This window comes from Scomber japonicus, chromosome 14 (assembly GCF_027409825.1).
Source record: "Scomber japonicus isolate fScoJap1 chromosome 14, fScoJap1.pri, whole genome shotgun sequence".
Taxonomy (NCBI): Eukaryota; Metazoa; Chordata; class Actinopteri; order Scombriformes; family Scombridae; genus Scomber; species Scomber japonicus.
In genome coordinates, this window is record NC_070591.1 from 10,125,668 (window position 1) to 10,152,996 (window position 27,329).

General features: G+C 40.1%; 1 protein-coding gene across 1 annotated transcript; it reads right to left on the reverse strand.

Moving 5' to 3' along the window:
- ppp3r1a (protein phosphatase 3, regulatory subunit B, alpha a) lies at positions 1-27,145 on the reverse strand. Its single transcript, XM_053332779.1, has 6 exons — positions 26,913-27,145; positions 15,520-15,559; positions 4,991-5,167; positions 3,554-3,613; positions 2,823-3,007; positions 1-408 (listed from the first exon to the last, which is right to left on the reverse strand). The coding sequence occupies exons 1-6, from the start codon at positions 26,913-26,915 to the stop codon at positions 361-363; spliced, it is 513 nt and encodes a 170-aa protein (XP_053188754.1). The 5' UTR covers positions 26,916-27,145; the 3' UTR covers positions 1-360.
- Between the last annotated feature and the right edge of the window lie 184 nt (positions 27,146-27,329).

The window sequence follows — 27,329 nt, forward strand, 5'->3', positions numbered from 1 at the left end:
TCCCCCCACTTTCTCCCCCCTCATCCAAAAAAATCAAGATGCTCTTGCAAATGACAGATCGATGTCCTTCAGTCTCTTAAAGTGCTACGACCGGGTTATTGAGAGGATTTACAGTTCAATAACACTTCAAAGTTGGCTTTGCGAGGCCCGTGGTTTTGTTTTGTTTTTTTAAAGAGAAAATAAGTGGCTTCACAGAGAGAGAGAGAGAGAGAAAGAGAGATTAACGAGAAAAAAGAGAGAATACTTCCATTGAGTTACACACAGAGCGTTTTTGCCGGACGTCTTGAGCAGATCTTCAGAGATGGTGGAGAAAGCGAGTATCGAAGAGGACGGAGGAGATTCAGCGAGGCCGAGGAGCGCTCACACGTCCACCACCATCTTTTTGTGTATATCGAGACCACCGACCACCTGGGGGAGAGGGAGAGGGAGAGAGAGAGAGGGAGAGAGAGAGAGTGAGAGCGAGAGAGAGAGAGGCATTAATACATTCATTAATACTGAGATGTTACAGGCTGGGATGGTGAGACATAAATAATGAATGATGGCATGGATAGAGCACAGACATGTAAAGCAACACCTGTGCTTTCCCTACTATGACACGTGAAAAATGAAAATGTCTGATATGAAAAAAAGAGCCTATTCTGATGCAAACAACCACCTCCACCAGCATAAAGTTGTTGTTTTTTTCCACAAGAGTGCATTTGTGCTCCACTTTAAGGTTCATGTGTTTATTTTATTAAACCTTTTCAAACTTTTATACTACAAATCTCCAGTAGGGCTGCATCTAAGGATTATGTTCATCATCTATAATTAAAACTGATATTTTAGGCTAGTAAAAAATAGTGAAAAATGCCCCAATTATCTATCGTTAATATGTTATATTGCTTATTTTGTCAAATCAATAGCCAAAAGCAGCAGCAAATCCTCACATGTCAGAAGCTGGAAGTAGTATGTGTGTCATTTTCTTTAATAAATGACACAATTAACTGATTATCAAAATTGTCCATTAAAGGCAATTTAGTGTTGCGCTTCCATAAAGTAAAGTAAATGGGACACAGTTAACAAAAGAATGAACAACATGGAAGCAGCAGAGGCAGATATATCCAGACTTTTAGTCACCAAAACTACTGAATCATACCTTTCACATAATGCAACTCAATAGGCTTTCATTAGCCTCCTGGGTCGGATGTCAATATTCGGATAATGTACCCAGATACAGATCACATGTTAATACCAGGCGTAACTCGGGCCTTATTTTCAGTTCCTGGCCAGGTTTATATCATGTCATCCAGCCTCTGCTCTGCATTAAATAACAAGTGAAGTGTCCCTTTAATCTACAAATCATTTCAGCACTACATGACAGTTTTTTGACAGAATCTATTTTTATATCCATCGTCTTATTTTTAACACGTCCCTAGTTACAGTTTCCGTTGCCGCACAGCTCTCAGATCAGTGAGAACTATAACCCAGACTGAAATCATGTCACACAGTCTCTCACAAGATTGTTTGATTGGCGCCACTTTGTTAAAAAAACAGGATCTGATATTCTCCCGCATCATCCTGTAAATACGCTCCCTCGAGAATGACAGCCTTTTTAGTTCAAGGCTCCGGAGGTACAACCATCAAACATGGGCTTCTGCTTCTGTCAGACTTAGAACTGGTGCCTTTTATTTCAGTAAAATGTCTCCGAGTGAGGCGGCTTCCACGAGAGACGAGATATGCAGAAGATAGTTTTCACCAAGGGAGCTCTACTTGTGTCGAAAGATGACTTTGCTTGCCTCTTTGATCTTAAATGAGATAATTAAGGCTGTGAAGTTTCTATCTAAACTGTGAAGCCCCTATTTAAATGCAGTCAAAATCTAGGTTCCCTGTCTCCATTTGGATTGACCCTTAGTGGTAAATGTGTATTTTCCTATACTGTGACCTTTCAGGAGCTGTTCCAGGGATTAACCCCAACTTTATTCTGTCATTGTAGAGATATCTCCAGGATGGGAAAGTGGCCATTTCTTCTCTGTACACTGAACTGACGTGACTTCCCATGAGTTTGGCTCTTGACAGGACTGCTTCACTTCTCTCCCTTGACTGACTTTGACTCTTATTAAAACGGTGATAAAGCCTTTGATACCAAAGCCAAACAGATGTGGATCAAAAGATTTTCTAAGGCCAACAGAATCCCCCCAAACCAATTCAAGTATGGAGGAGACATCAGATGTTTAATCCTCTCCTGATTTAACGGCTTTTGGAAACATTTATGGTCAATTCTTGTAAATTAGTCACAGGTATTTCCCCTTGACCTTGTAAAACTGTTTTTTTTGGTCATTTTGTGATTGAAGACATTTATGAACAATGCTAGTGTTGCTTGATTAAGATCTGGGTTTTGGGTGTCATCCAATTCAACAGAGGGTGACTTTGCAACAGAAATAACTTCCTGGTTGTGAAGCTTTTTTCCTCCCCTGTCTTTCAGATGATCATCTCAACTACAAATAGGTACTTTACATATAGAATAATGTTTAGAATGTGTTGTTTAAGTCAATATTCCTGTAGTATAATACAGCTAAAGTGATAGCTCAGTATTTTTAGTACCCCTATCGTGTAGCGAGAACTCACCAGCTTATGTTTACAGCCCTTGACACCACACTTCAACAAGAAGCATGAAACTGAAACTCAGTGCTGTCGAGCTTAAGCAAAAACCTGCTGTGTTTCCAGAGTTTTCTGACACCCTTGACATTTGCCTTAACCACAACAGTCTGCATCGACAGAAATGTCACATCCCCACCAAAAAAAAAAAAAAAAAAAAAAAACACCCCAGGAGGGCTTCCACTTACTGCACAGAACTCTTCAAAGGATATCCTGCCGTCTCCGTCCCTGTCTGCGTTGATAATGGTCTTGTCCACGATCTGCTGGAGCTGCGTGTCCTTCAGGTTGTTGCCTACCATCATCTTCAGCACCTGGAAGAGCTCGCCGTTGGAGATGTAGCCATCCTTGTCCATGTCGTAGATCCTGAAAGCGACTGTGGTGCAGGTGTGTGGCACGAGGGGAGGGGGAAGGAGTAGGAACAGAGGCAGATATGAGTTTCAATTAGTTACACAGCAACAATTACAACAGCAGACAGTAACATTTTAAAGACTTAAGCTATATCCCTGTTAACGACTGTACACTCCTGAGCAAACGAAAAAATAATCCGTGATCAAACATGCTCTGTTTCTGGTTTCCAGTTACACAAGCTCCAATTAAAAGCAGCCACATCTCAACTTTCTCTCAGTCTTTCTTGTTCTGAGAGTAGCTGACTGACTTCAAGCTTGCTTCAGGAGACAGAACAGCATTGAAAACTGGTGAGACACTTGCTCAACATTTACAGTTTTTTTGTTGCAGCATTAGGGTGAGGTGAGACAAACAAGAACAGGTGGACACACGGGAGAAGACAAGGCCCTAGTGGCGTTGACTCCCAAAGCAGCAAAAACAAGCAGCGGCGTTGAGTGGTTTGTGACCCTGAACCACTACGGCCACCTCTGGTCACATGTGGTTTTAATGAGGTAGGGTTTAAAGCTTTACTTACACCGAAGCTTCTGTTCCTTGTCCCCCTTGACGCTGAACTGTGAGACTCCCTCGATGAACTCTGGAATATGAGAAGAGAACAACAGTCAGTGCTGACCAGGCTTCACAACCAGTTTTTATTCACTTCTATGACACCAATTAGTATTTTTCATTGCTTTCCAAGGCTTAGAAATCTTCATTATGCATGTTGAACTCTCTGTTGTCCATTTCCTGGTCTACATAGGGAAGCATATCTACTGTAATCAATAGCTGAGACAGTGCTAGGGGCAAAGTCCCTAAATATTGACATCTGATTATTTTCAGTCATGCATTGTGGCTGAACTTGCATGACAGTTATGTGGAGAACAATAGGTCTGTTTAGTAGCACCTGTTGGTTAGGGTTAGAGGTGATTCCCCTTCATGTATTCAGTTCAGAAAAATGATTTTTTTTCAACATTAAAATCCTGGAAACATCCATCGAAGGTAATTTAGTTTCTAGGTTATTTTGCATGAATTAAATTTAGGTGCAAATACAAAAAGCTTGTTATTAATCTGTTTTATTACAGAAAATGAGCTGTAAATCACACTAAATCATCAAACCTACGTAGTGCATATGAGAACAGCACAGAAATAGTATTGTAACTTTTGAGTGAGTTCTTGTAATGGCTGCAGTTTTGTTTTGGTGCGTTATGATGCTTTCATGGCGGTGTTTTACATACTGGTAAATACTCATACTGGCTTCACTGGTTTTGTGACACATTTCCTCCTGTGTTGTTCTTTTGGGGAAATCTCTAGATCTCTGGTAGAAGATAATTCCTGTTTGCTGGCTCAGTGGGAGTAAACATGCCTGTTGTCTTTCACACACAGTTCTTCGTATTTTCCCGTGTCAACATCTCAACATCTCAACATTCTCAACGTAGCTTCTGTCACATGACTCAGAAGTAATAGATTTCTGAGATGAAGAACTGTTCTTTACTGATATTCATATAATGTCTAAAGCTATAACGGGCTCTGCATGCTTCCTTTTCTGGTTAGGCATGTACTAATCTTGGTCTTTGCTTGCAGAGAGTGACATACTTAGAGTTCAGATGGCAAATAACAACTAATTTACTACGTGTTTACTTTTAATAAATCCATTACACATGAGTTAGTTGACTTAATTCAGAATTAAGTATGAAAAATAAAGCCTTATAAGACTGATCAAATCAGATTAAATACAAATAAGCTTCATTTGAGTTAACTGAATGCTCTGCTAATGCCACAACAACATACAAACTGGGCAAGTAATTAGACCAATTAATCAAAACTAAAGCAATTTTGAGAAAGCCATGCTTAAATTTGGGATAATAGTCAATTAGCGCTACCAACATCACACCAGCAGTTTTGTAACAGAACAGAATAAAGCTGGAAAATTAAACTCCTGCGATTCCCCACACCAACAGCGTTTATCGCAACTTACCTTTAAAGTCCACCTCTCCGTTCCCGTCTGTGTCGAATATGTCGATAACCCTTTGCACCAGGGGGTTCTGTTGTAGCTCCGGAAGTGACATGAACTCCTCCACGCTGAGCGAGCCGGAGTTATCTAGGTCGAGTTTCTTAAACCTCTTCCCTAGCCTCTTAATCTCATCAGCATCGACTGGACAAAAGAAAAAAAGGAGAGAGAGAAAGAGAGAAAATATGGATGAGACATTTTCTTTGTAGGCATTGAGTGGACTTCTCCATCTCCATCTCCTAGACCATCACAATTACAAGCAGGGGTCAGAACCATGGGACCTTAAAAGCCTTAAAAATCAAAACAGAGATATAAAAGAAGTAAGTAGGGCTGCAACTACTGATTGTATTCATTATTGATTAATCTGTCTCAATTAATGGATTAGTTGTTTGGTCTAGTCCACAACTTAAGATATTCAGTTTACTGTCATAAAAGTTTAAATAAAGAAGTACCAGAAAATATTAAAAAAAAATCCAAACTGAACAACAGCTGACAATCAACATTCCTTTAATCCATTAATTGACTAATCATGACAACTCTAGAAGAAAAAAAAAAGCACAAGGAAAGAGTTAAATATGACAGAGAAGACATGGATATTTACATACAGTAAACCTGTAAACATCCAAGCTGTGATATAAATAATCCTTTGCTATCACCTGTATGAACTGTTGTCGTAAATTTTAGTATTCACCAGTTGCAACTAGGTCAAGGACGCTACTTCCGGCCTGCACAGGACTGAGCTAACTGCTCCAAAAAAAAAAAATGCAGACCCACAGTAACCACAGCACATTTTGTTCTGTTCTTCTCTGGTGAACTGAAAAGAGTGCAACTATTGAAAAAAAGCTTGAGTTACTAATGTTGTTGTGAAGCCTGGGCAATGCTCTGACAATACTGCAGTGAACCTCAAATAAGACAAAAAGAAGAAATAGGAGCTGAAGGGGGAAAACATGACATGTATTAGTAGACTGACAGGGAGAGACTAGTAGATTTTGCAAACTTACGGCATTTGTTGTTTACAGGTGCTTTTTTATCAGAGAGGACCTTTATCTGTTGTTCCCCTGCCATCAGAAACAGCCCTAACTCCCTGTCTGGAGTAGTGAACAATAGCAAGGAGTAATCCAGAAAGCAATAATAAAGCCAGTTCTTAATTACTATATAAGCTCATTCACACATGGTCACATGATCCCATTGACCAACCACAAACTACTACACCACCTGCTTTAATCTGGGGTCCTAAATGACATGAGCCATCTATTTATCTTAACATAGCTAACAAAGGGAGGGAGGGACAAAAGAAAGGCATGCCAGATTTATGAGGCTACGAATTCAGTTCATTCCAGTTCTGATCAGGTTTACTGACCTCTACAAGGACAGGTAAATGATAGGAAAAGATAAGGCTGTGGGAGGTTGAATTATGATGTAAACTATAATGGCACCACAAGCCAGAGTGGAAAAAAGCAGCTTAAAATGAAGTCAGTCTGAATAAATGAGCATATGCTTCCACAGAAGGCACAAGGACTCACTGTCTGATTCATCGTGTCCAGATCACAACTTGGTGGAACTGCATGTGTTAGACAGTGCTAACCACCACCAGCATCATCCAAATACCAAATGAGGGAATATCTTTTGGAAGAGCACTACTCAGCCCTCCAGTAGAGCTGAGAGACTTTAATAATATTTCTCAAGGAGCACTGAAGCTGTTCTGGCAGCTGGTGGTGGACAGACCTGTGATGGAAAAAAAAAAATCTACCAGCCACTTGCATGTTTTACTAGCATTCATCATGCTCCTTGACTGTACCACAATATATGAGAGAGAGAGAGAGAGAGAGAGAGAGAGAGAGAGAGAGAGCGAGAGAGAGAGAGAGAGAGAGAGATGGGTGTGGGCTGTATTTTGGGTTTCAACATTTGGACGTGCTGTTCTCCATCAGCTCGATGACTAATCAGAGTGTGGTGGAGGAGTATGGGAGGAGTGAGGGAGAGCGAGAAAGAGAGAGACACAGACAGAGATTGAGAAAGAGAAAGTTGGGATGTAGACAACCAAAACATAGGGCAATATAACCACTACAATCTGCTGAAGCCCACCGTCCAACTATCAGTGCACACCACGTTCATAAATAAATATACGTGTGCACTGACGTTTCTGAAAATGTATTGTCCCTGGCACATCAAACTGTTATGATGTAATACTTCCCTATTAATCACACTGTCTAATAGTAAAGCAGACAGAAAGCCCCTTGATAACAAAGTGAGTTTTATTTGCTCAAAGGTGCCATAAAATATTTCAAGAGCATCACATGCACAACAATCTATATTATAAGCAGTAAACTAGGGCTCAAACTTAGCACCAACTACAAGCTAAATACTGGTATAATATTAAATTAGTTTCACTCACCAGCCTAAACAACAATGGTAATCTATTGATTGGCTGGAAAAATTTAAACATTCACTAGTATGAACGTTACTCATTTTGAACTTCCTTCCTCGAGGCTCTAAGCAAACAATGAAGGACACACCTACGATTGATTTTTTATTAACGTGTCATGCACCAGAAGTGCCCAGCCCAATGGGCTTACTATAAAGACCAACTTTACTATTAGACCTGCTCATCTGTCCTGAAAATATGTATGTTAAATCACATATCAAATAAAAGGAAAAAGTGTGTAACGTACATTTACATATGAGACACTGAGGAAAACTACATAATTAAAGCAGTCCCAGAAAGTTATGATATACTTGCCATGTGGTATAATCACTAAGAAGACACATACGTACATCAGCTAAGGGTAAACTGTGGCTGTTAACATTTTCTGCTCTGTTATGAAATCATAAATACTATATACTTTGTTATATATTAATAACCATTTGTTCCCCCCTGTGCATCAGTAGAAAAGACTTGGTATACACTGGAAGTTTGTTATACTATATCTCACTTCCCTTATTGCTAGATTTAGTTCTAATGAGGGATTTCTGGTTACATGCTTTGTTTTTTATGTTCCCGCCAACTCCTGATACACAATCTGATATATGCCGCAGGGTTTCTGTGTCCACTACGTGAGAGTTATCAGAGCCGAACACCCGACTGTCCTGTGACACAAAACACTTCCTTATCAGTAGCCTCCTGTTTCCTGTTCAGAGCAGATGACACCAGCCTGGCTCATAATGCTTGAGCCTGTGTGAGCGATAACATTGCTGCAGATAATCTCCACATGTAGGGCCCCAATTAATTCAAAGCCACATTTATTTACACAGGCTGTAAACTAGGGTAGATGGGTTAAGTGTGACAATTTGATTTTGGGATTCAGGACTGAGCTACTTATAGATAAATCCTCCTGTAGAAATCCCACACTGTAAATCTACAGGTATAAAACCAGTAGCAGTACCAACTAGAGGAAGCACTCTCTCACTTTGTTGGCCATAAAATTGATAGTGTGTTTTTTTAAAAAGCACTTGTAAACAGAAAGAACAGGATGTGTGTGTTTTTTTATTATTATTGTTGTCAAAATGAGGAAAGAGAATGACTGAAGTGCTTCGGAAATGGAGAGTTAAATGTAGATGGACTCCATTTGCCTTTCTAGTCATCCGACAACTCAAAGTGCATTACACTACATATTCACCCATTCATACACTAATGGAACAGCCTTCGAGAGCAATTTGGGGTTCGGTCTCTTATCCAAGGGCACTTTGACATCTAGACTGAAGGAGCTAGGGATCAAACTGGCAATCTTCCAATTAGTGGACTACCCGATCTGTCTCCTGAAACACAGCCTGTTAATTATAACCACTCCAGTTCTGTGTGGCTCAAAAGGTTAGCAATACGATTCCCTCTGTAGTTCAAAACATAAATATAACAATACTAGGTTCTTTTATTTTTTAGAAACCATGCCAAATATACACCCATCATATTTTTAGTTAGAATAGCAGATGTTAATGTTAGTCAAAGTGGCTCTGTGTCACATTTAAAGCCTTTTGTTGCTGTACAGTTAGGTCAGTAGGATAAGCTGGAGCACAGATTATATTTTTTTAAAAAAGGAAAAAAAATCACTCAACTAACTTTTGTGCAGTTGCAGAGAGGGAATCATCTGCACACTGTGCCCAGATCTGCTTTTACTGTCTGGAGTTGCCAAGTGAGTAGGTACATGTATTATTCATGCTAGCAGGAACAATAGCTTTCTCACAATCTGCGCTTCCCTTCCCGGTCTCAAACCAACAAATCCCACGTCTGTCAGCGTCATGGACAGACATGGCTCCCAGCTGAGCCAAATAAAACCATTGAGTCAGACTGTGGATTCAGTATTTTTTTACGACGGCGGGGAGTTTAACAGACTTATCCAGCGTATGGAGCTTTACTGTAAATGGTCAAAGAGGTAGAGGGTTTCCAATCATGTCATGGCTGCAGGTTTACAGGTCCAATTAAAAACAGCTTCCATGAAAAAAAAAAACACCCAATGACCGATTCTCTGATTTAACTATCATTAATCTCTTATGCAAACTCTTCCCAGTGAGTGCAGTAAAATAAGCTTAAATTTCCTAGATCACCAACTTCACAAGCACTGACTGCCAAACAGCAAACAAAAATCTCAAAATGTGAAGGCACGACAGGTTCCAAAGATCAACCAACAAATGAGCTGGTACTGGTAGTGAGTTTTGTTTTGCTGACAAGAGGGAGAACTGAAATTTAAAAAAAAAAAAAGTGTCAGCTGTGTTCCTGAAATGAGCATGTTTGATGGTGGGCACATATGACAGCCAGGTAGAAATCCAAACACAAACAGAAAGAACTGCCTTAGACCACATGAAATATTAAATATTATAAATTTCACACCTAGTTGAACACATCTTTTTCTTGTTACACTGAACATGATGCTCGGGATGGATGTGATAAGACGTTCTAAAATAGGCAGAATAAAAAACCTGTAAAAAGAGACCCTGTTCTTGAGGATCAGTAGCCTCCTCTATGACCTCCACTTGCAGAGGAGGAGACAGACGTGTTTCTAAACCCAAGCGGCATGTTTGAGCCTCTGGCAGCAAAGCGAGAAGCGTTGATGTAGGTGATATTGCAAGCTGACATTCAAGCGCGCACCTCTATCCCATGTTTTTAGTTAATGAATAATGAAGGTACAGTAGTGCTGCAGGCTTTGTATGATGGTGGAGTTGACTGGATCATCCTAAAAAAACGTATAGTCACATTTTTCAGATAGAGTATTGCCTGGAATACAAGACAATTCAGCAAAAACAATTTACACATGCTACAGGTGTAGAAAAATTGTGTGTTTTATTTTAAATATTTGGTATGAATCCAATAATATACACTCAGTGAAATGTCATTTAAGGGAAAATTGAGGGAGACATTTTCTGATATTAAACCAAATGTTTTCTATGTGATGGAAATGGTTTTCTGAGAGGCAGCACAGTAGCAACTCCTCACACCGCTATGCTAATGAGCGGCTCTGAGGGAGACCCTGTGTAACTGTGAGATGATTATGATAATCTCATACTCCACTGCATAGCACAATACACACACACACACACTTTCATAAACGCTGTATGCACCCTCAACTGTGTTACTAGGCAACTGGAACCTGTTAGCCCCCCAAAGTAGCCCACACACACACAAACACACATAAAAGGAATAACATTTAAACAATTGTTCATGAGGTGTACGAATGAAAACACATGCATTATGTAGATGTCATCAACCTTAGAGTACACACAGGAGGTTCACACACACACTGTCTCTCTTTCTCTTACTTTCACATTCACACACACAAATTATTTAATGCAACGTTTGCCAAATGGCTTTTCTTCTAGCTTCTTGTACTGTTTATGGTGCTCTTACCTTCTTTTTAATTGTGTGTATGTGTGTGTGTGTCAAGTATTGAACTTAAATTCAAACCACAAATGTTTAATATTGGTTTAAAATATCAGGACAGACTCCCTTTGCATATGCAGCTGATACAACAATGAAACAACTCTTATGATTCTGGCTCAACTAAAAACATTTGATCTAGTTTAATAAGATTAGAGTTGTGACTAATAATTGGTTTCATTACCAACCAATTGTCTGATTGTTCTCTAAATTAATTAATTAATTGTTTTGTTCTATAAAAAACCCAAAACCCAAAGAAATTCAATTTACGATCACATAAGACTGACTGGAACTGGATAATGTTGTAGTTTTTGCATAAAAAGGATTGATTATTTAATCAATTAAAAGAGGCATTATTTTTCTACCAATCGATTAATCAATTAATTGTTGCAGCTCTAATAAAGATCAATACCAGAGTTCTTTTTTGCCTCATTTTGAGGAAACATGACTGATCTCCCACACACTGGGACACATCAGTGGAACCACACCTAAGAGTCAGCTAGCTCAAGCTAACCATTAAACTGTGTGAACAGAAAAACTGCTGAGTGCAACTGGCTTTTCCACCTCTATTTTGTTTAATTATCAAAAACACACAATGTTCCCAAAATGTCATTATTGAACGTATCCTTTTAAGCATGCTCAGCCCTCAGACAGCTCACCCCGCACATTAATGGAGACATGTGACTGCATTAACACAGCACAGCCCGAATGGAGACGAGGGGAGGGAGGGAGGTAGTGCTGCATATAGCTCCCCAAACACACACGATAAAGGTGTGAGGGTGGGCAAACACGAGAAGGTTACATGCACAGCACAGTAATTTCACAAGTTTGACACATGACACTGTGCCAATTAGCATAATGGGGTTGTGCTGAGCCAATGAGTGCTGAGTGCTGTCGAACATATTGGAGGATAAGAGCACGTTACACAGAGACGCAACAGGCCAAAAAAATGCCAGAGATCAAAATCATGAGAGAGGAAACAAATCAGTTTATTAGTCATGAGGCTCAGCATGAAAATACTGCTGTTTGGGCAAATTAGCTTGGGCACAGACCCTACATTTTTACTGAAGACAGTTGAGAGTCTGACAGAGACTGGCAATCACCAGAAAGAAAGGGTTTAATGAAGAAGTATCAAGTTGGATTATGGGGAATGTAGGAGCTTGACTCACTGTGGGCTAAAAGTCGGGAAATCTCAGCCTCTGCTGTTTCAGTTATGACCATTTTTTATAGATATTTATATCTATAAAAGTCCCCTCATTTTTTTTATTTTTTTTTTTTATTTAAAATGGTAGTTCAATACTAAATCTCTCTGAGTTTGCTGTTAACACATATGAAAACATGACACTTTCCATATGACCATATTGCAATTCAATTAGCTAATGTTTTTTATATTCGTATCAATATAAAGTGAGCTAAAATTGTGTTTAGTACTAATATTTAATCTAAGCATTTAGTTGATGGTGGCTCTGCTTTTCTACTGTTTTCATCAGATAGGCACAGAACTGACTCTGATTTACCTGTGGCTCTGGAAATCAAGTAATTTGTGGGACTAAAGAGGCACTCACACACACACACCTCTTCTCTCTTAAACTCCCTCAGTCATCTCTTTAGGCCACACGGCAGTGTGTGTGTGTGTGTGTGTGTGTGTGTGTGTTGCAGAGTAGCACTGTGCATTAAGCTGATTGCTCTGGCTGCTCTGATAATGTACAACTTGCCTGCATGGACCAGACACAGGATGAAGCAGGGCAGCACATCAATGGTGTATATTTATAGCCGTGGCGTCATCAGAAAACCCCCAACTCACCCCATTGCCCCCACCAACAGTAGCTCTGGCTCCCGCCCTCAGGGAAACCCCTAGCAACAAGGAACTCCAGCAAGCTGCCCGCCTTTTATTTTGGGCGGCTGCAGACAGGCCTGCGATGGTTTCAGGCTCTCTGTTGCGTTACTCTGTGAGAGCATGATGTGTTAAAAGGATTGTGTGTGTGTGTGTGTGTGTGTGGTTAAGAGAATGGTGGAACAGAGTGGGCGCGCGCATGCACTTTAGCGAAGTGTATAGTGTGTCTGTGTGGTTTGTGTGTCTAATTATGCACGCTCCCACAAGTAGGCCATTAAATTTTGCCTGATCTAAGCTCGCCTAAGCCAGCAGCAGTGAGACATTGCATTGGCAGGAGGATGCAGGCCTTTAGAAAAGCCATCCTCTTGTGTAGAACAATGCACTTAGTTCATAATCCATGTTTTCAAAGCAATTCTTAAGAGACAAACTCATTATACTGCTCTTATCTACATCAACAAACAGCTGTCTGACAGCAGGTACAGGAGAGTGGGTGTTAGACTTTGCAGGTTCTCATTGAGGGTGATAAGGTTGAGGTGAATCTATGGCACCAGCAGGCCAGAGCTGGTTTCTTCACAGCCAGTGCCTGCCTGTCCAAGCACTTGATGAGCTGAACAGCTGCTCTGTCGGTGGAGGGAGCCAGACAGAGCGAGAAAGCCAAAGAGAGACAGAGTGAGATAGAGAACGAGAGAGTGAGAGAGCGAGAGAGAGAAAATCAAAGGTAGGACATTTGACAGAGGCAAACACTTCCAAATTGAAAGTTAACCAGTATAATCTAGAAAGGACATAGCCACACTTGCAGGTGAATACTGAAATGCTCAATTGGTCAAAAGATGTAGTGACTAAAAGTTTTGCATAATGAAACAATCCTATCTAGTAACTTCTAGCTCTGTTTTTGCTGCTTAATCATCATGCTAAGAAAAAGAAAGCAGGAAAGAAGACAGTAAAAAGAAGAGTGAAAGAAAGACAGATGAGCAGACTGTGGTCAACAGGGAGGGGCAGAAAGTGAGAAATGGAGAGAAGCTGTAAATATCCCAGACTGAAAGCAGAAGTCCCTAAAGGGTTCAGTTCAGGGTCATGCATCATCCAAACCCACCCCCTCTCACCATGGTGGCATAATCCTGAGGGAGGAATGCCTGGAAGCTCTGGCAGGCCAAGGTCTTGTTTCCCTATGATGTTACAGTAGTACAATCTAAGTATGGCTATGCCACATGGTGTCCACAGCTCTGCTCGCTCTAACGAGATGTGTCATTTTGAATATCTGAATGTGTGTATGTGCGTCTTGATACTTTCAACACAACACAAAAGTAATCTATGTCATTTTCTGCTGCTAGGTGTCTCTCAATCGAAACGATGAGAATAGACGGAGTTGGATGACGTTGTAAAGAAGCGTATGGTTGCTCTCAGACAAACGGTGCTTGCTCCCACCACTGTGCTACGTTTTCTTCATCGTTTTTATGTCAGTTTCTGATTTATATACAAGCATAAGAAGTGCAAACATCTCCTACAACCGTCAGGAACTTCTAAACCTCACAATAGATAACACACTTCTCACTCCCACCACAGACAATTTCCCCATCGATACTATCTACTCACTGGGGCAGACAACCCCAACCCCCCATGTACACAATTCAACTAAATATATACAGCACAGGTCTAGTCATTTTTTTGACATATTAATGCCAGAGTTACAAATTATTTTTAAGCATTTAAAAAAAGTCCTCTGTAATTGTCAGGACACTCCAAGCTACAGTAAATATCTAATACTGACAATTAAAGCAGGTCTGTGTTTATTGTGTGAAATGGAAAATAATCGATACAATATCTTCTGCTAATAAAAAGCTCAGGATTGCAGACATCCAGACTGTGATATGAATGAAAGTAAAAGAAGTATCAAAGTAAAAGTGAATGTTTTAACTTCCCACACAATCACAAAGTTTCGCTTCCACACTGTTAAAATGAACTTATAGATCATTATCAGCCTTGACATTTTACATACAGAGTCTTTACTGCATTTCTACCTCAAACAACAGCTTCTTAACTGTGGAACCAAAAACTTCAAAGACTAACTTTGCAGTCCTGACGTCAAAAATAATTATTCACGTGCAATTCTGATTCAGAGATATGAGTAGGTCAATCTGAACCGGCAGCATTGTTCCTGCAGTACACCTACACAACAGAGGGACCTGTCGAAGTCTCAGAGCTCATTAGACACATGCAACAGTGGATCCATTTTCGCCTGGTTCTTAACAACCTCCAAAGTGTGAAACGTGCCATGTGCACCAGAGTGAGCAGGTGAGAAAATCAGCATCTCCGAGGACTTTTAAACATCGCAGGGTCAAGACATTGTGTTGATGTATTGTCAGGTAGGGAAGGTGAAGGAGGCAGACAAAGAAGAAATGTGAGTCATTTCCTTCAGCTCTCCTCCACCACCTCCAGAGTGCTCAGGAGCTCAATAGATGTCTACTGGGCAGACATCTTGTAAACACGGCCAAGAATACAATCAGAGTTTGATCTAAAAAAATGACATCTTATTGATATCAGAAACATATCAACGACATATAAAAACATTGTGATCAACACAGTAAAACTGAACATGGCACTAAGGATGGCATACATTTTAGTAACAGGGGTGGCAGCTATGAATACATTCTCTGGAGATTCAATTGAGAAAATAAAAATGAATAAAATCCCTTAAGTTGCACAAAAGCAGTCCCATTATATGATACAAATATTTTTTTTTTAAATCAACAAAAAACAGCTTTGAGCAACTGCTACAAGCAAACATTCAAAAATACTTACAATGTGAGCACATCTCCAGGGGGTAACTGGCTTCATTTCCCTGAAGAGAGAAAAGAGACACAGCTGTCAGTTACTGCTATTACTGGAGACACAAGTCTAGCGAAGACATGTTATGTTATCTGTTTATTACAAGTTTAGAAATAGCTGGCAGTGAGTAAAAACTAATTATTAGAGCTGCGGGTTGCTGGAAATGTTTCTGTGCTAACAACACTTCTGAGATGGTAAATATGACATCACTCCTGACACTTTCTTGCTAATTAAATCAGGAAATGGTACACTAGTTTTGTCAATAAGAACACCAACAAACAAGAAGACTCACATTCACTTTTATACCATTTTCTACAGAGCATGTGTTTGTTTCCTTGGCACCTATTAGCAAAGCCAACAAACAATAGGCCCTGGTGATCTGTGGTGTGCACTGGATTCATTTTCATACCACAGGTTTTCTCAGTAACAGGACTCACACACACAATAGAGCATTCAGCTGTGTTCTGTACTAGAGCATTTAAATATGTAATAATGTTTATAGAAACGGACTACTGACCACTAAAAGAAGAACCGCAGGAACACATGGATTTGTTTTCTAACTTTTTTAATTACCAGAGTATGGGCTCTAGAGGTCCACACTGTTCAATTTAAGTGATGGATTGTAACATCAGCCAAGTACTTTGTGTATTAATGTTGAATATTGTGCGTTCCTGCATGAAGTCATGGTCTTCTGACTATCTTCAGCTCACTGGTGTGGCCAGCTTGTGCAAGGACATTGCAGTGTTGGCATTTCTAAAATAAAACACTTAGTCATGACAACCTTTTTTTTTTTTTTTTGACAAAAGCATTCATGCACAAAACACCAGGCTTCCCTACCTTTTAAAGCTAAACATCCTCATTGTCTACAAATGTCGATGTGAATTCCACAGATAGTCTGCATGCAAATGTGTCCTGTAACAAGTCATCTCACATGTCAGGACTTATCTGTTGTATGGTATATGGTTTAGATGTAGACAGAGAGATAAGCATTTCATTCTTTTGGCACTGGTTATTTTAGAAAGCACTCTAAACGATGCTTCAAATGTCATATCTGCAATAATAAAACTTTTGAAGATATGACATTTTATTATTAACATGAGTAAAACTAAAAATATGAGAGTTCTTGCTTACTGAGGCGATGCTTGAATGGACATAGTGTTCATTTAGCAGATTCTAACTTATTTTCCATATACTTTTTTAATGAAGATAAATCCTGCAGTTGTATTTTAGTCAGTTCCAATACAGTCTCTCAAAAGAGGAAGGTGCGCTCTTTTATAAATAAAGCTTTTTTTAAACTATTTTATTATTAGCTGCTACACCTACATGTACTGAGATTGAGGTTAAAACATCTGTTCACCCAACCAAGCAATGTGCAGTTTCCTCAATTTTAAACACACATTGCTGTGAACATTTCAATATAATGTTTGCCTTAATACTCTTAAGGCTGTTTCCTATTTACATGCACAGCTTCTTTCAAGTCACGCATCATGCATGGCATCAAATCTTTCAGGGTAGTGCAAAGGCTCTTTAAATGAACCGTGCTATCCAGAGACACTGTATGGTGTGTGTGTATGTGTGTGTGTGTGTGTGGAATTGGCTCATATCCAACAGTCACATCCGCATCCCATCCCATCCAACACTGCAGTGTCTACCGAGCCTCAGTCTGATTGCTGGCAGAGTAAGGCTGAGCGCTCACATGGGAGGCAGTGAGGACTCCCTGTTGCAGAGAGATGGGGGAGATCCTACAGCTGAGTGAGAGAAACCCTCCAGGCAAGCAAGCAATTGACCACAATTGTCCCGCAACTTCACTGGAGAATGCCATGCTGAGACTGTGCTTTGCAAAATGGACACACTAACTGGTAGCTTAGTTTAAACATCCACAAGTGAAATCTATAAGTGAACTATACAGCCTCCAGGATGACAGCTACTGACTGCAGCTGCTGGTTAGGAAACTTGTGTGTTGTATAAAGTCCATATATGTAGAATTTTTGCAAGCAATCATGTCTGCTGCAGCGTCATAATTGATACAACACTAGAAGATGCCAAAGAAAAAAATTATACATACAAGGTCTTTAAAGAAAACCCAGCAGTAGTTCATCCACTACCACAAAAGTATGAGCTGTGGGTGCCTCCAAACCTAGAATGCTTTGAGTTGTGTATTCAAACCCAGGAATCTAGTTTAGTTTAGCAAAAAAAACATGGCATCTGAACTGATGTTGTACTAGATGCTACAAGCAAGAACGCTTAAAAGAAAAAGGCAAGTCATGAAAATGTAATGTAAACAAGGTGCAGCAAACCCTAAAATGTTTGATTTTGTGGTTAGAAATGAAAGCAGAACTGAGGTCACACTGCAAGCTGAAATGCAGAGCTGCAGCAATTAGTCATTAAAAGAAAGTTTTCTTTAAAAAATGTCCCAATTATCTGATTCCAGCTTCTTAAATATGAATTTTTCTGGTTTATTTAGTCTTCTAGAGACATGAGAGGGCATCACCTTAAACTTTGGGGAACAGTAATGGGTATTTTTTTTACATGTTATAACAACTAATCAAGAAAATACCAACAACACATTAATTGATGGTGAAAATCATCGTTAGTTGCAGCTCTATTGAAATATGTCTAATATTGCAATATTTCACAAATATGGTGATAAAACATAGTATAACAATCATGTAAAAATTTCATTTATGCTGACTAATTAATTGCTTGCCAGTTTGAATGCAACAAAAAACGTTCTCACTGTGCTTTAGACTGAGGGAAACTGCAGAAGTGACTGCACCCAAAGGATATTAGTAACACATTATGACAGATAAGTAGCGCTAGAGTTGTCTTTTTCTCACAGTGAAACACAAATAGACTACACACACTGAACTGGCTGGAAGAAGCAATTGGCAGTTATGTCATCTACTGGCTTATCGCTGTGTTGCTGTACAACAGCAGACTTATCTCTGAAGAGTTGGGTATTTTAAGAGCAGTGAGAAGAGAGAGGTGACACAGGATCAGCCAGGAGAGCGACTTAGCATTTGACACTGTGATCACAGCACGAGCGCTCGTCTCCGCTCTCCTGACAGAGGTTGACTTCTACATGGTTTTCCTCTACAGAACAACAAGTTGAGAGTGGCTGAGCACTGCCAGTTTAAGGGATTGAATTCCCGTGTAGCTCAATGCGTAGCGCATGACTCCACCATTACAGGGGTTGGGTGTCCCATTGCCTGTGTGGCTCAGTGGGTAATAGTGACAATGTGATACTTTATTGATCCCTGTAGGGAAAAGTCCTATTGTTTGCTCTCCTACACAGAGCAGCACTGCCAGAGCTGTACAGATACAGTGACTTGATAAAGGAAACTTCAGCAACATTTTGGATTTAATACCTTGAACCAGTGTCCTCTAGTTCAAGGACAGGCTCTCAGTGCACCCTCACCCTGATACGTGTGTTGTTCACACCTTCATTTTGTTTCTCTTGGCTTAGGACTGAAGAAGAACAATTGTGTATGTTCATGAAGTTATAAACATTCAGCTAGACCTGCAACTAATGACTCTTTTAATGATAGATTACTCTGTTCATTCTTTTCTTCATTCATTAATTACTTGCTTGGTCTATAATATAATATAATAATAGAATATGGTGAAACATGTTAATTACCATTAAACAAAATCCAAGGTGCAACCGACCAACAGTCCACAACCCAAAGATACTCAGTCTACTGCCACAGAAAACTAAAGAAACCAAAAACTGCTCACATTTAAGAAGCTTAAACCAGATGATTTGATCATATTTTTCTTGATAAAAAAAACAACTAAAAACAATTAATCAATTATCAAAAGAGTTGGTGATTAATTTCCTGTTGATTGACTAATTGTTTCAGCTCTACATAAATCCAGACTGCACCTCATAAAAAGGAATAACTGGATAAAAGAAACAAAAAATAGTAGCCATAATCAGAAGACAAAATGGGAAAATGAGTTTACATTCACACGTGTCAAAGCTGATGAACTCTACAGGACATAACCTTCAGTTAAACCTTAAGTCTTGGTGCTGCTCTCCAAAGACTGAATGTGACATTGAACCAGTTACAATCCAGTTAAACAGAGGAATATCTAACGCCACAACAAATATAATTTTGCCAAACATGGCTTTACACAGACAGTACCGTAGTTATGATGTTTCATTACTGCAGTGTGGCAACTACAATGTCAAATATCTCTCAAAAAGTGAATAATCAGTTACATGGCTGCCCGAGTGGCAAAACATCCCCCAAGTCCCCAAAGCTTTGCACCTATTATAAGACTAGACAATGTTACTGCAGAGTGGACAGGTGAATAAAATGAATGTTGGGCATACTCTCAACTGCATGCCCGACATCCACGGTCAGTTAAGTGCAAGCTGTCAGGTCCCTGGAGGTAAAGAGACTTAGAGCAAAGCAGATTTGGTGTTGAGGATTACAGGTTCACTAACCTAAAGCCTGCCTTAGGTCACTGGTTTGGCTAATAAGGGGTCAGGAGTAACGCTGGTTATGAAAAAAACAAAACACTTCAGGCAGATCCTGTTGAGCTGCCTTTTTAGATGCTAATAAAGCATATCAGATGGGATGATTATAAAATACTACAGAAAGAGAAAGAGATGCACAGAGTGAAAAACACATGTTGCATACAGAGAGAAATATAAGCAGAAAGGGTTAGAGAGAGAGAGACTTGTGTTGGCTCATCAATAATGCATGCTTCATTCAGAATCAATTAGTCCTTAGCACACAAAACATGTTTTGCATAATGAAGAGTTTGGCATCGTTGCTAGTTCAGCAGCTACACTACAACCGACCCAAAAACCTGGCTAATTATAGACCTGCAGAACCCAGTCATAACATGAAAGACTGGGGAGCACAGTGTATGAGGCTGGAGGACTTCACTGATGCGTCTTTGGCAGGACATAAAAAAGGTACTCTGATCTCACATTACAATAAGCCAAATCAAACTCCAACAAATTAACATGTGGTTAGTATTTTCATCTTTACTTAATGATGAACTTATTTACATAGTCAGCCAAGTCATTCATCACTGATATGATTGAGGTACCACCCTTAACTCTTTTACTGCAACTAAAAAACAGGCTGTAAAAACTTGAGATTTCTCATATGGTCTTTGCTTATCTGAGGTAGGTTTGCTAAGCACGTATGCTCCTGTTCAACAACACTGTCCACCTCTCTCACATAGTCAGTACAGCTGGAGGCTACCTTATCTGCAGTTTAGGGGAGTTTTGCGCCTTAGTCAAGGGCACAGCGGTGGTATTGGGGGGGGGGGGGGGGGGGGGGGGGGGGGGGGCACGACTGATTCACTTTCTTGTCCAAGTGTAGTGATTGAAGATTGCTACATTCTGATAAAAAGCCTGCAGAGCTTACTTATAAACTACTGCACAGCTACACAGTTCACTCTCTCAGATAAATGAAGATTTATGCTCTTTTTTTCAAAGTCGGTATTAAGTACAATGATTCAAATGTCAAAAACTGAACTAAAAATATTGCAAAGGATGTAGATATTTGATACACTGTGTTTGGCTCTTTTGGCTCAGAACACGCTGGAATAGAGGAATGACTTGCATAAATCCTAAAAGTTAACCGCAGTGCCCACACTGGGCCAAGCAGCATTATGTTGAAAATACAAGAATGGAGCAGTGGCATGCATTTTGCCCTGAGTCTCATCAGTGGTGCCTGAGATATTGAGTATAACACCATGATGGATAGATGGACTGACAGGCAGACCAGGACCAAGCCCAGTCCTGGATTCATCATGAAGACAAACCTCAGCATCACATCTGGGTGTTTACAGTATGTATGTTAATCTTGCATTTCTGAAACCCTATCTCCTTGAACTATGCGGTGATGCATAGTATTGCACTGTTTGTTTCAACATAGGGTGATAGCATGCATCTCTAATCTCTGTGTTTATCATACTTGATGATTAACGTAACTGAGGGCGCAATACAACATCTGCTGAACAAACCACAACCAGGAGTGTCAAGACATGATGCTGTTATCTTATGACAGTATGTGATTGTAAATCAAAGCTTCTCTAAACACTTGTTGCCCAACTTTGGATAAGAAGCACATTAAAAGGTCTTCTTTATGAAAAGATGATAGCAGCTGGAGCTGTTTATTATTTTAGCTAAACTAATGAAGAGTTTATCTAATGTTAGCGTTTGCGGCTTTCTTTTTTTAATGGCGCTGTGAATTGAACACACATTTGAATACTTGATTGTATCAGACAGGTCTGAAAACTCTTGAGAGGCAAAAAGTACTACAAGGCCATTGAAAAGTTAAGGATTCTGATGTGTATGTACAACAGAGAATCAATTAATTGTGTCTCTTGCTTGCTGTGTTTGAGTTACTTTTCCACACAATGCATTTTTTTGGACACACAAAGTAGATTTACTTATAAGACTGCCCACCTCCACACAAATGTGTCAAGCTTGCCATATAGCTGAGCTTTCTGATAAACAAACTGAACCCTCTAGAGTCACTGTGGAGAGCAGAGCTGCACTTTGCTTTCAGATTGGTCTTTAAATAGAGACCACCCTAGGGCCCTATGATTTCTTATTTGCAGAAAACAGACAGAATTGTGGAATTTGATAATAAAAATTGAATCGACTGTAAAATGTGAAGTGTTGTGGAATTTGCCAAAATGTGGATGCAATTTATAAAAATCTGGCCTTTTTCCCACCATTGTAACACTTGGGCGTACCATCTAAGCCAAATGAACAGAAGAGAACTATGCTGAGAGTCTCTACCAAGTTTTGGTGTCACACTGCTTCTGTGATGTTAAGTTTCACCTAGGGTGGGGCTCAGCTCCTCCACCCACACAGTTTTAATTGAGTTGACTCCAACTACCGTCATTACTTTAAGAGTAAAAAGCCATTCAGAGACTAAACATATGTTCAAAAACTATTAACATGTAGAAAAGCAACATTTTCAACTGCTTTGGCCGTAGCAAATTGTTATGTTTATTCATCCACCACATGATTCAATACTTTCTCATGACTGATGAATTCAGAAAAAATAAAGTAGAAAAGATGAAATTTGGGGGAAAAGAGTAATAAATGATCTGGAAAAAATTAAAACATATTTCACAGTACCGCAGGCCACCCCTCCATTCTTCAGCCCAACTTTGTACAGCAGGCAAAGGCCGAGCCAACAACCGACTGACTGTGCAATATCACTAAGAGCCTATTACTCTATGACACAGAGGAGACGCTGTGGAGAATATATGCAAGAATTAAACTGAACTACTGCAAATTCACATTTGTTTCTCTCTTTTCACAGACACAGTTACTCTTCCATCATTCCCCACAGCATCATCATTCACCTTTTGACATTATCTTTTTGTTCTGTTGTAATTCTGTGTGTGTGTGTGTGTTTCTGTGTCAAGCATCTGTACCAGATTTAGGAGTCAAGTGCAAATATGAAAATAATTACCACAATCTCGGCTGTCTGGGGGAACTCTGGCAGGACTAATCCTCTCAGACATTTTTATCCCTGACTTTGGCTTACCTACAAAGGCTTTTGAGGGCCTTTTAATGCTGTGTTAACTAACAATGCCAAAATCTTCTTATGCACTAAACCTGCAATGACTGATATTTTGGCCATTTGAGGCGGAGAAAAGAAGGTATGATCGCTATGAAACAAGAGTAACCATATAATTAATTTAAAGTCACGTTTCTTACCACAAATATATGGTTCTTTAGCTGCTAAATGCTCCACTGCATAGCTGTATATGCTAGTCTCTAACTGTGTCTGTTTGCTGTTTGACGCTGAGCAGATAATACGCCTGTCACTACTGAAAACAGCATTATGAGATTGCAGAAAGCCAACAAAAACAGTAAAAAAAAAAACAATTAACTGAAACTTGCTCGTTACTTTTACTCTCTGGAGATTGGGGAATATTTGGTGGTAACTTCATGGTAGGCATCAATGCCTCATAGTCTAATACTATGGATTTCTGCAGGTGAGCTGTTTAATGTTGTGTGAGACACTGCGAATTAAGTCTTATGTTTCCAATGCTTTTACTCAGTGTGAAAAATGTGCTTTTAGAGAGAGGTTAATTAAATGAAGCACATTTATGGTATTGAATGCTGTTGAGGCAGACAGAGAGAGAAAGCGCAAAGCGTATTTTGATTAAAATCAGCCAAAAACATCAATCAGACACAGAGTCAGCAAATTACCGACAGGTGATATATTTATCCTCCTGCTGGGGCTGAGCAATATGAACAAAATCAAACATCACAATATTTTTTAACCAAATATCTTGATGTAGATATTGTAGATATGACTAGTGGTGCTTCCACAAAATATATAGACAATGAGTTTTTTGATGAAGTAGGTAAAAGGCAAATAACAGAACAGCTAGAACAGTCTGATAAATTAAAAAAATGACATCTCTTTCCTGTGATGCAGCCTTTAAAACCAGGAAGACAACACTTACACCATATTACAAATTGCAATATCCATCTCGTATCATGATAACAGTATCATATTGATATATCACTCAGCCTTACATCCTGCCCAACCCTGTCAACTCTCTCAGACTGCCTAATGTTCTAGAGATTCATAATACATCAGGGTGTCAGTGACTAGAATATATATGTTGCACGTATCCTTTTTGACCTTTTCAAAATCTGAGGACTAGTTAACAGTCCCCTCTGCATTGCTTACTGTTAACTCTTCTATTCACTGGTCACAGAGGCTGACATGCAAGACAGACAGATGTTGTGTACTGACAAAACTGGCTAGAGTTTGGCCTGTCGCTGGTGGCTGCTGGCTCCCAGTATAAGCCGAGGACTGCAGCGATGTAACGGCCAGCGAGGAGAATAAATCCAGATTGAGTGGGCTGGTTGGAAGTGCAGTGTGGATCACGTAGTGTTGATCATCACTTCTGCTGGTGGTTCGCTGTGGCTTTTATCTCTTTTACATTAGCTACGGCTCCATCCTTATGTGGGTGGCGCTTGATTGCTAGGCAGCATATGGTCCCCTTAGCATCAGATCATTCCACTACATGCTTAAGCAAATGTGTGTCCCTGCCCCCATCCTCCCCCTGCAGATGAGAAGAATATATTTTGATGGGTCATATGTTGGCACACTGTCCGTAGGACGTGCATGCCCTGAGTTTCCACCCTTTGGCAGAAGGTTGAGACTGCTGCAAGGCAAATATAAAAAGGGCGAGGGCGTCGTTTTAGCTTAACAGCCTCTGGTTAATGTGTTTATTACAGGAAAGTTAAGAAGCCACTGTTACTGCACTGCTCTTAATTCATGGCCTCTGTGTGTGGATTCTGTGTCCTTTTGTACTTACAGATGTATTTGTTATGCACCTGGTAACATGCAGAAAATAACCTCAGGGACAGTAACCTTGAATTAAAATGCATGAGCTTCTGACGGTGATGCAGCAGTTAGCGAACCAGAGGACTGTGCCAAGAAGCTGGCTTACCACTTTAACTGGTTTGGCACAACTTATCTTTTTACAGCAGTTAATGTCCAAGATTTGAGGTGTGGTTGTATTTAGCGAAGTTATCCAGACAACCCAGAAAACCTGCTCCATGGAACGGTTTCTTCATAAACTCAGCCTCTGTGGGCTGGCATCAATCTTAATGTTAAAAAATCAACATACACAGTATTTATTGTATCATATCAATGTGAATGACGTAAATACAGGATCTTTTATGGGATTTACTGGACAAGAAACAGACTTTTGTTGACATCTGTGCTCACAACCCAACCAATAATGGATATTGGAGGTCAATACAACCATTGATTTTTGCAAGGTTAAAAAATCCAATTAAGATCTCTGTCAGTTCTTGTGAATTATCAGCCACCACACAGTATACTACTGATATATCTACAACAAGCCGGTATAAGTAGTGGTGGTAGTATATTAGTCTAGCTCTAATTTGAACATTTACAGATCATTGATTCATTTCAATATTGACTGATATTCAAATAAACTAGCAAATAACAGGTCAGGACAATAAAACAATATGTCATTCTTCCTGTCCAGACTCTAAATAAGTTAACTTCCTGGACATATTCTACACCTGAGATTGCTGGTGAACAAATGGCTGCTACTGTCACTTTCATGCTATTGGTACATGCAAGTGGTGAAAAGTTAGGATGATTATAACATTAATAGAATATTTCATTTACAATTAAACTAAAGCATCGAACTAATTGTATGCTATCTGTATTTGTAAGGTTACTTTTGGACTACAAGAGAGTTGCAAATCTTTAAAGGTAGACGTATGGTTACAGCAGTTGCACATGGTTGGCATGAGTGGTGTGTGCGGTGGTGGGTAAAGACCAATATGATATCTTCTTATGGGGGCCCAAAATCCCTGGTGGCGCCTCTGACTGTAAGCATGAAATTACAGTGGAGGGGTGACGGAGGGGCAAGTTTGTGGAGGGGTGTGGGGGCCCCAAATCCCGTGTATAGATCCTACAATTTCTGGCTACACCCCTGTCATTGCTTACTACTGCCCAGTCTACTCCTATTGGTCACTACATCGATGGCTATAATGGTTACTAGGCAACTCACATGCACTTATTTATACATTTTACACACATACTGTATATAACAAACACTGTATTAATGGCACACTGACCAGTTCATTAGGCTTGCTATGGCAGCTTCCTATAGAAGTGCTGTAAATGGATACAAATGTAGCCACACGGCCTTTTCATCAAAGCTCATGTGTTCACAACATAAAACAATGTTGCAAGTATCAACACAGCGCCATGCTACCTTGAAACCTTGAAAACATACTGACATACATTTCTTCATGGAGTTTCTTTTCTTTCTTTTTTTCTTTTTTTTTAGTACGGGAGCGAATGTGAGTACAAACTTAAGAGCGTACGATACATTTTCCTGTGTGGTGTGTGTGTGAGAGTGTGTGTGTGTGTGTGTGTATGTGTGTGTGTGTGTGTGTGTGTGTGTAAACTGTGCCACACTCAGTCGCCGACCTGGGCCTAATAAGCGTGTATTTTTATCAGGAAAACTAATTTGCACCAGGCCCCAATGCTAATAAAGAGTGTAGGCTATGCCGAGAAGGGATAAGAAATATCTGGGCCATAGGCTTCAGGCTACTTGTCAGCCCCGGGGTATTGCACACACAGAGAGAGAGAGAGAGCGACAAGGAGGCAAAAGTGGGTGAGAAAAAGCGTTTCCTCCTCAGCAGGGCTCTGTGTTGTCGACAGTAAAAAGTCCAAAGCAAAGAACTCACAGCGACAAACAACCTGTCAAACGCCACATTATTCGACACATTAAAGCCCAGGCCTGCCCACTAGTGTGTTTACCAGTTGGTCGAAGGGTAAAAAAAAAAAATAGGAGCTGCTTACCATCTTGCAGGTCGGATGATGAAATCCAGGCGATGTGAACGGAAAGGAGGTGCAACAGGAGGGGGGTGGTGGTGGGGGGGTGGGGGTAGTCTGTAGGCCGCCGAGTTGAGGCGAGAAATACAACGAAAAACACAAGTTAAGGTGTTCTCAGAGGTCTCGTCCTGGCATTAACCCCTGCTTCAAGGCTCTCTTCTCTGTGTCTCACTCACTGACACACTCTCTCTCTCTCCTTTACCGAGGCTTTCACTGCAGTGGCAAAGGGAGGGAGACCCGCTGGGAGGGGACAGCAAAGCGGAGGAGGAGGAGGCTCGGTTTGACAAGCAGGCGGTGGCGGTGGCGGAGGGGAGGAGAGAAGAGGAGAAAGGGGGGAGGTGCAGCTGTACTGTACATCCGGGAACTCCAGGCTATATTTATTTA

Bases quoted from the DNA above. Each gene is read 5' to 3' on its own strand.
- ppp3r1a (XM_053332779.1), bottom strand. The intron at 5,168-15,519 runs GTAAGTATTTTT...TCTTTTGTCCAG, and splicing joins CCTGGAGATGTGCTCACATT to TCGATGCTGATGAGATTAAG. The intron at 3,614-4,990 runs GTAAGTTGCGAT...CTCATATTCCAG, and splicing joins CGGAGAGGTGGACTTTAAAG to AGTTCATCGAGGGAGTCTCA.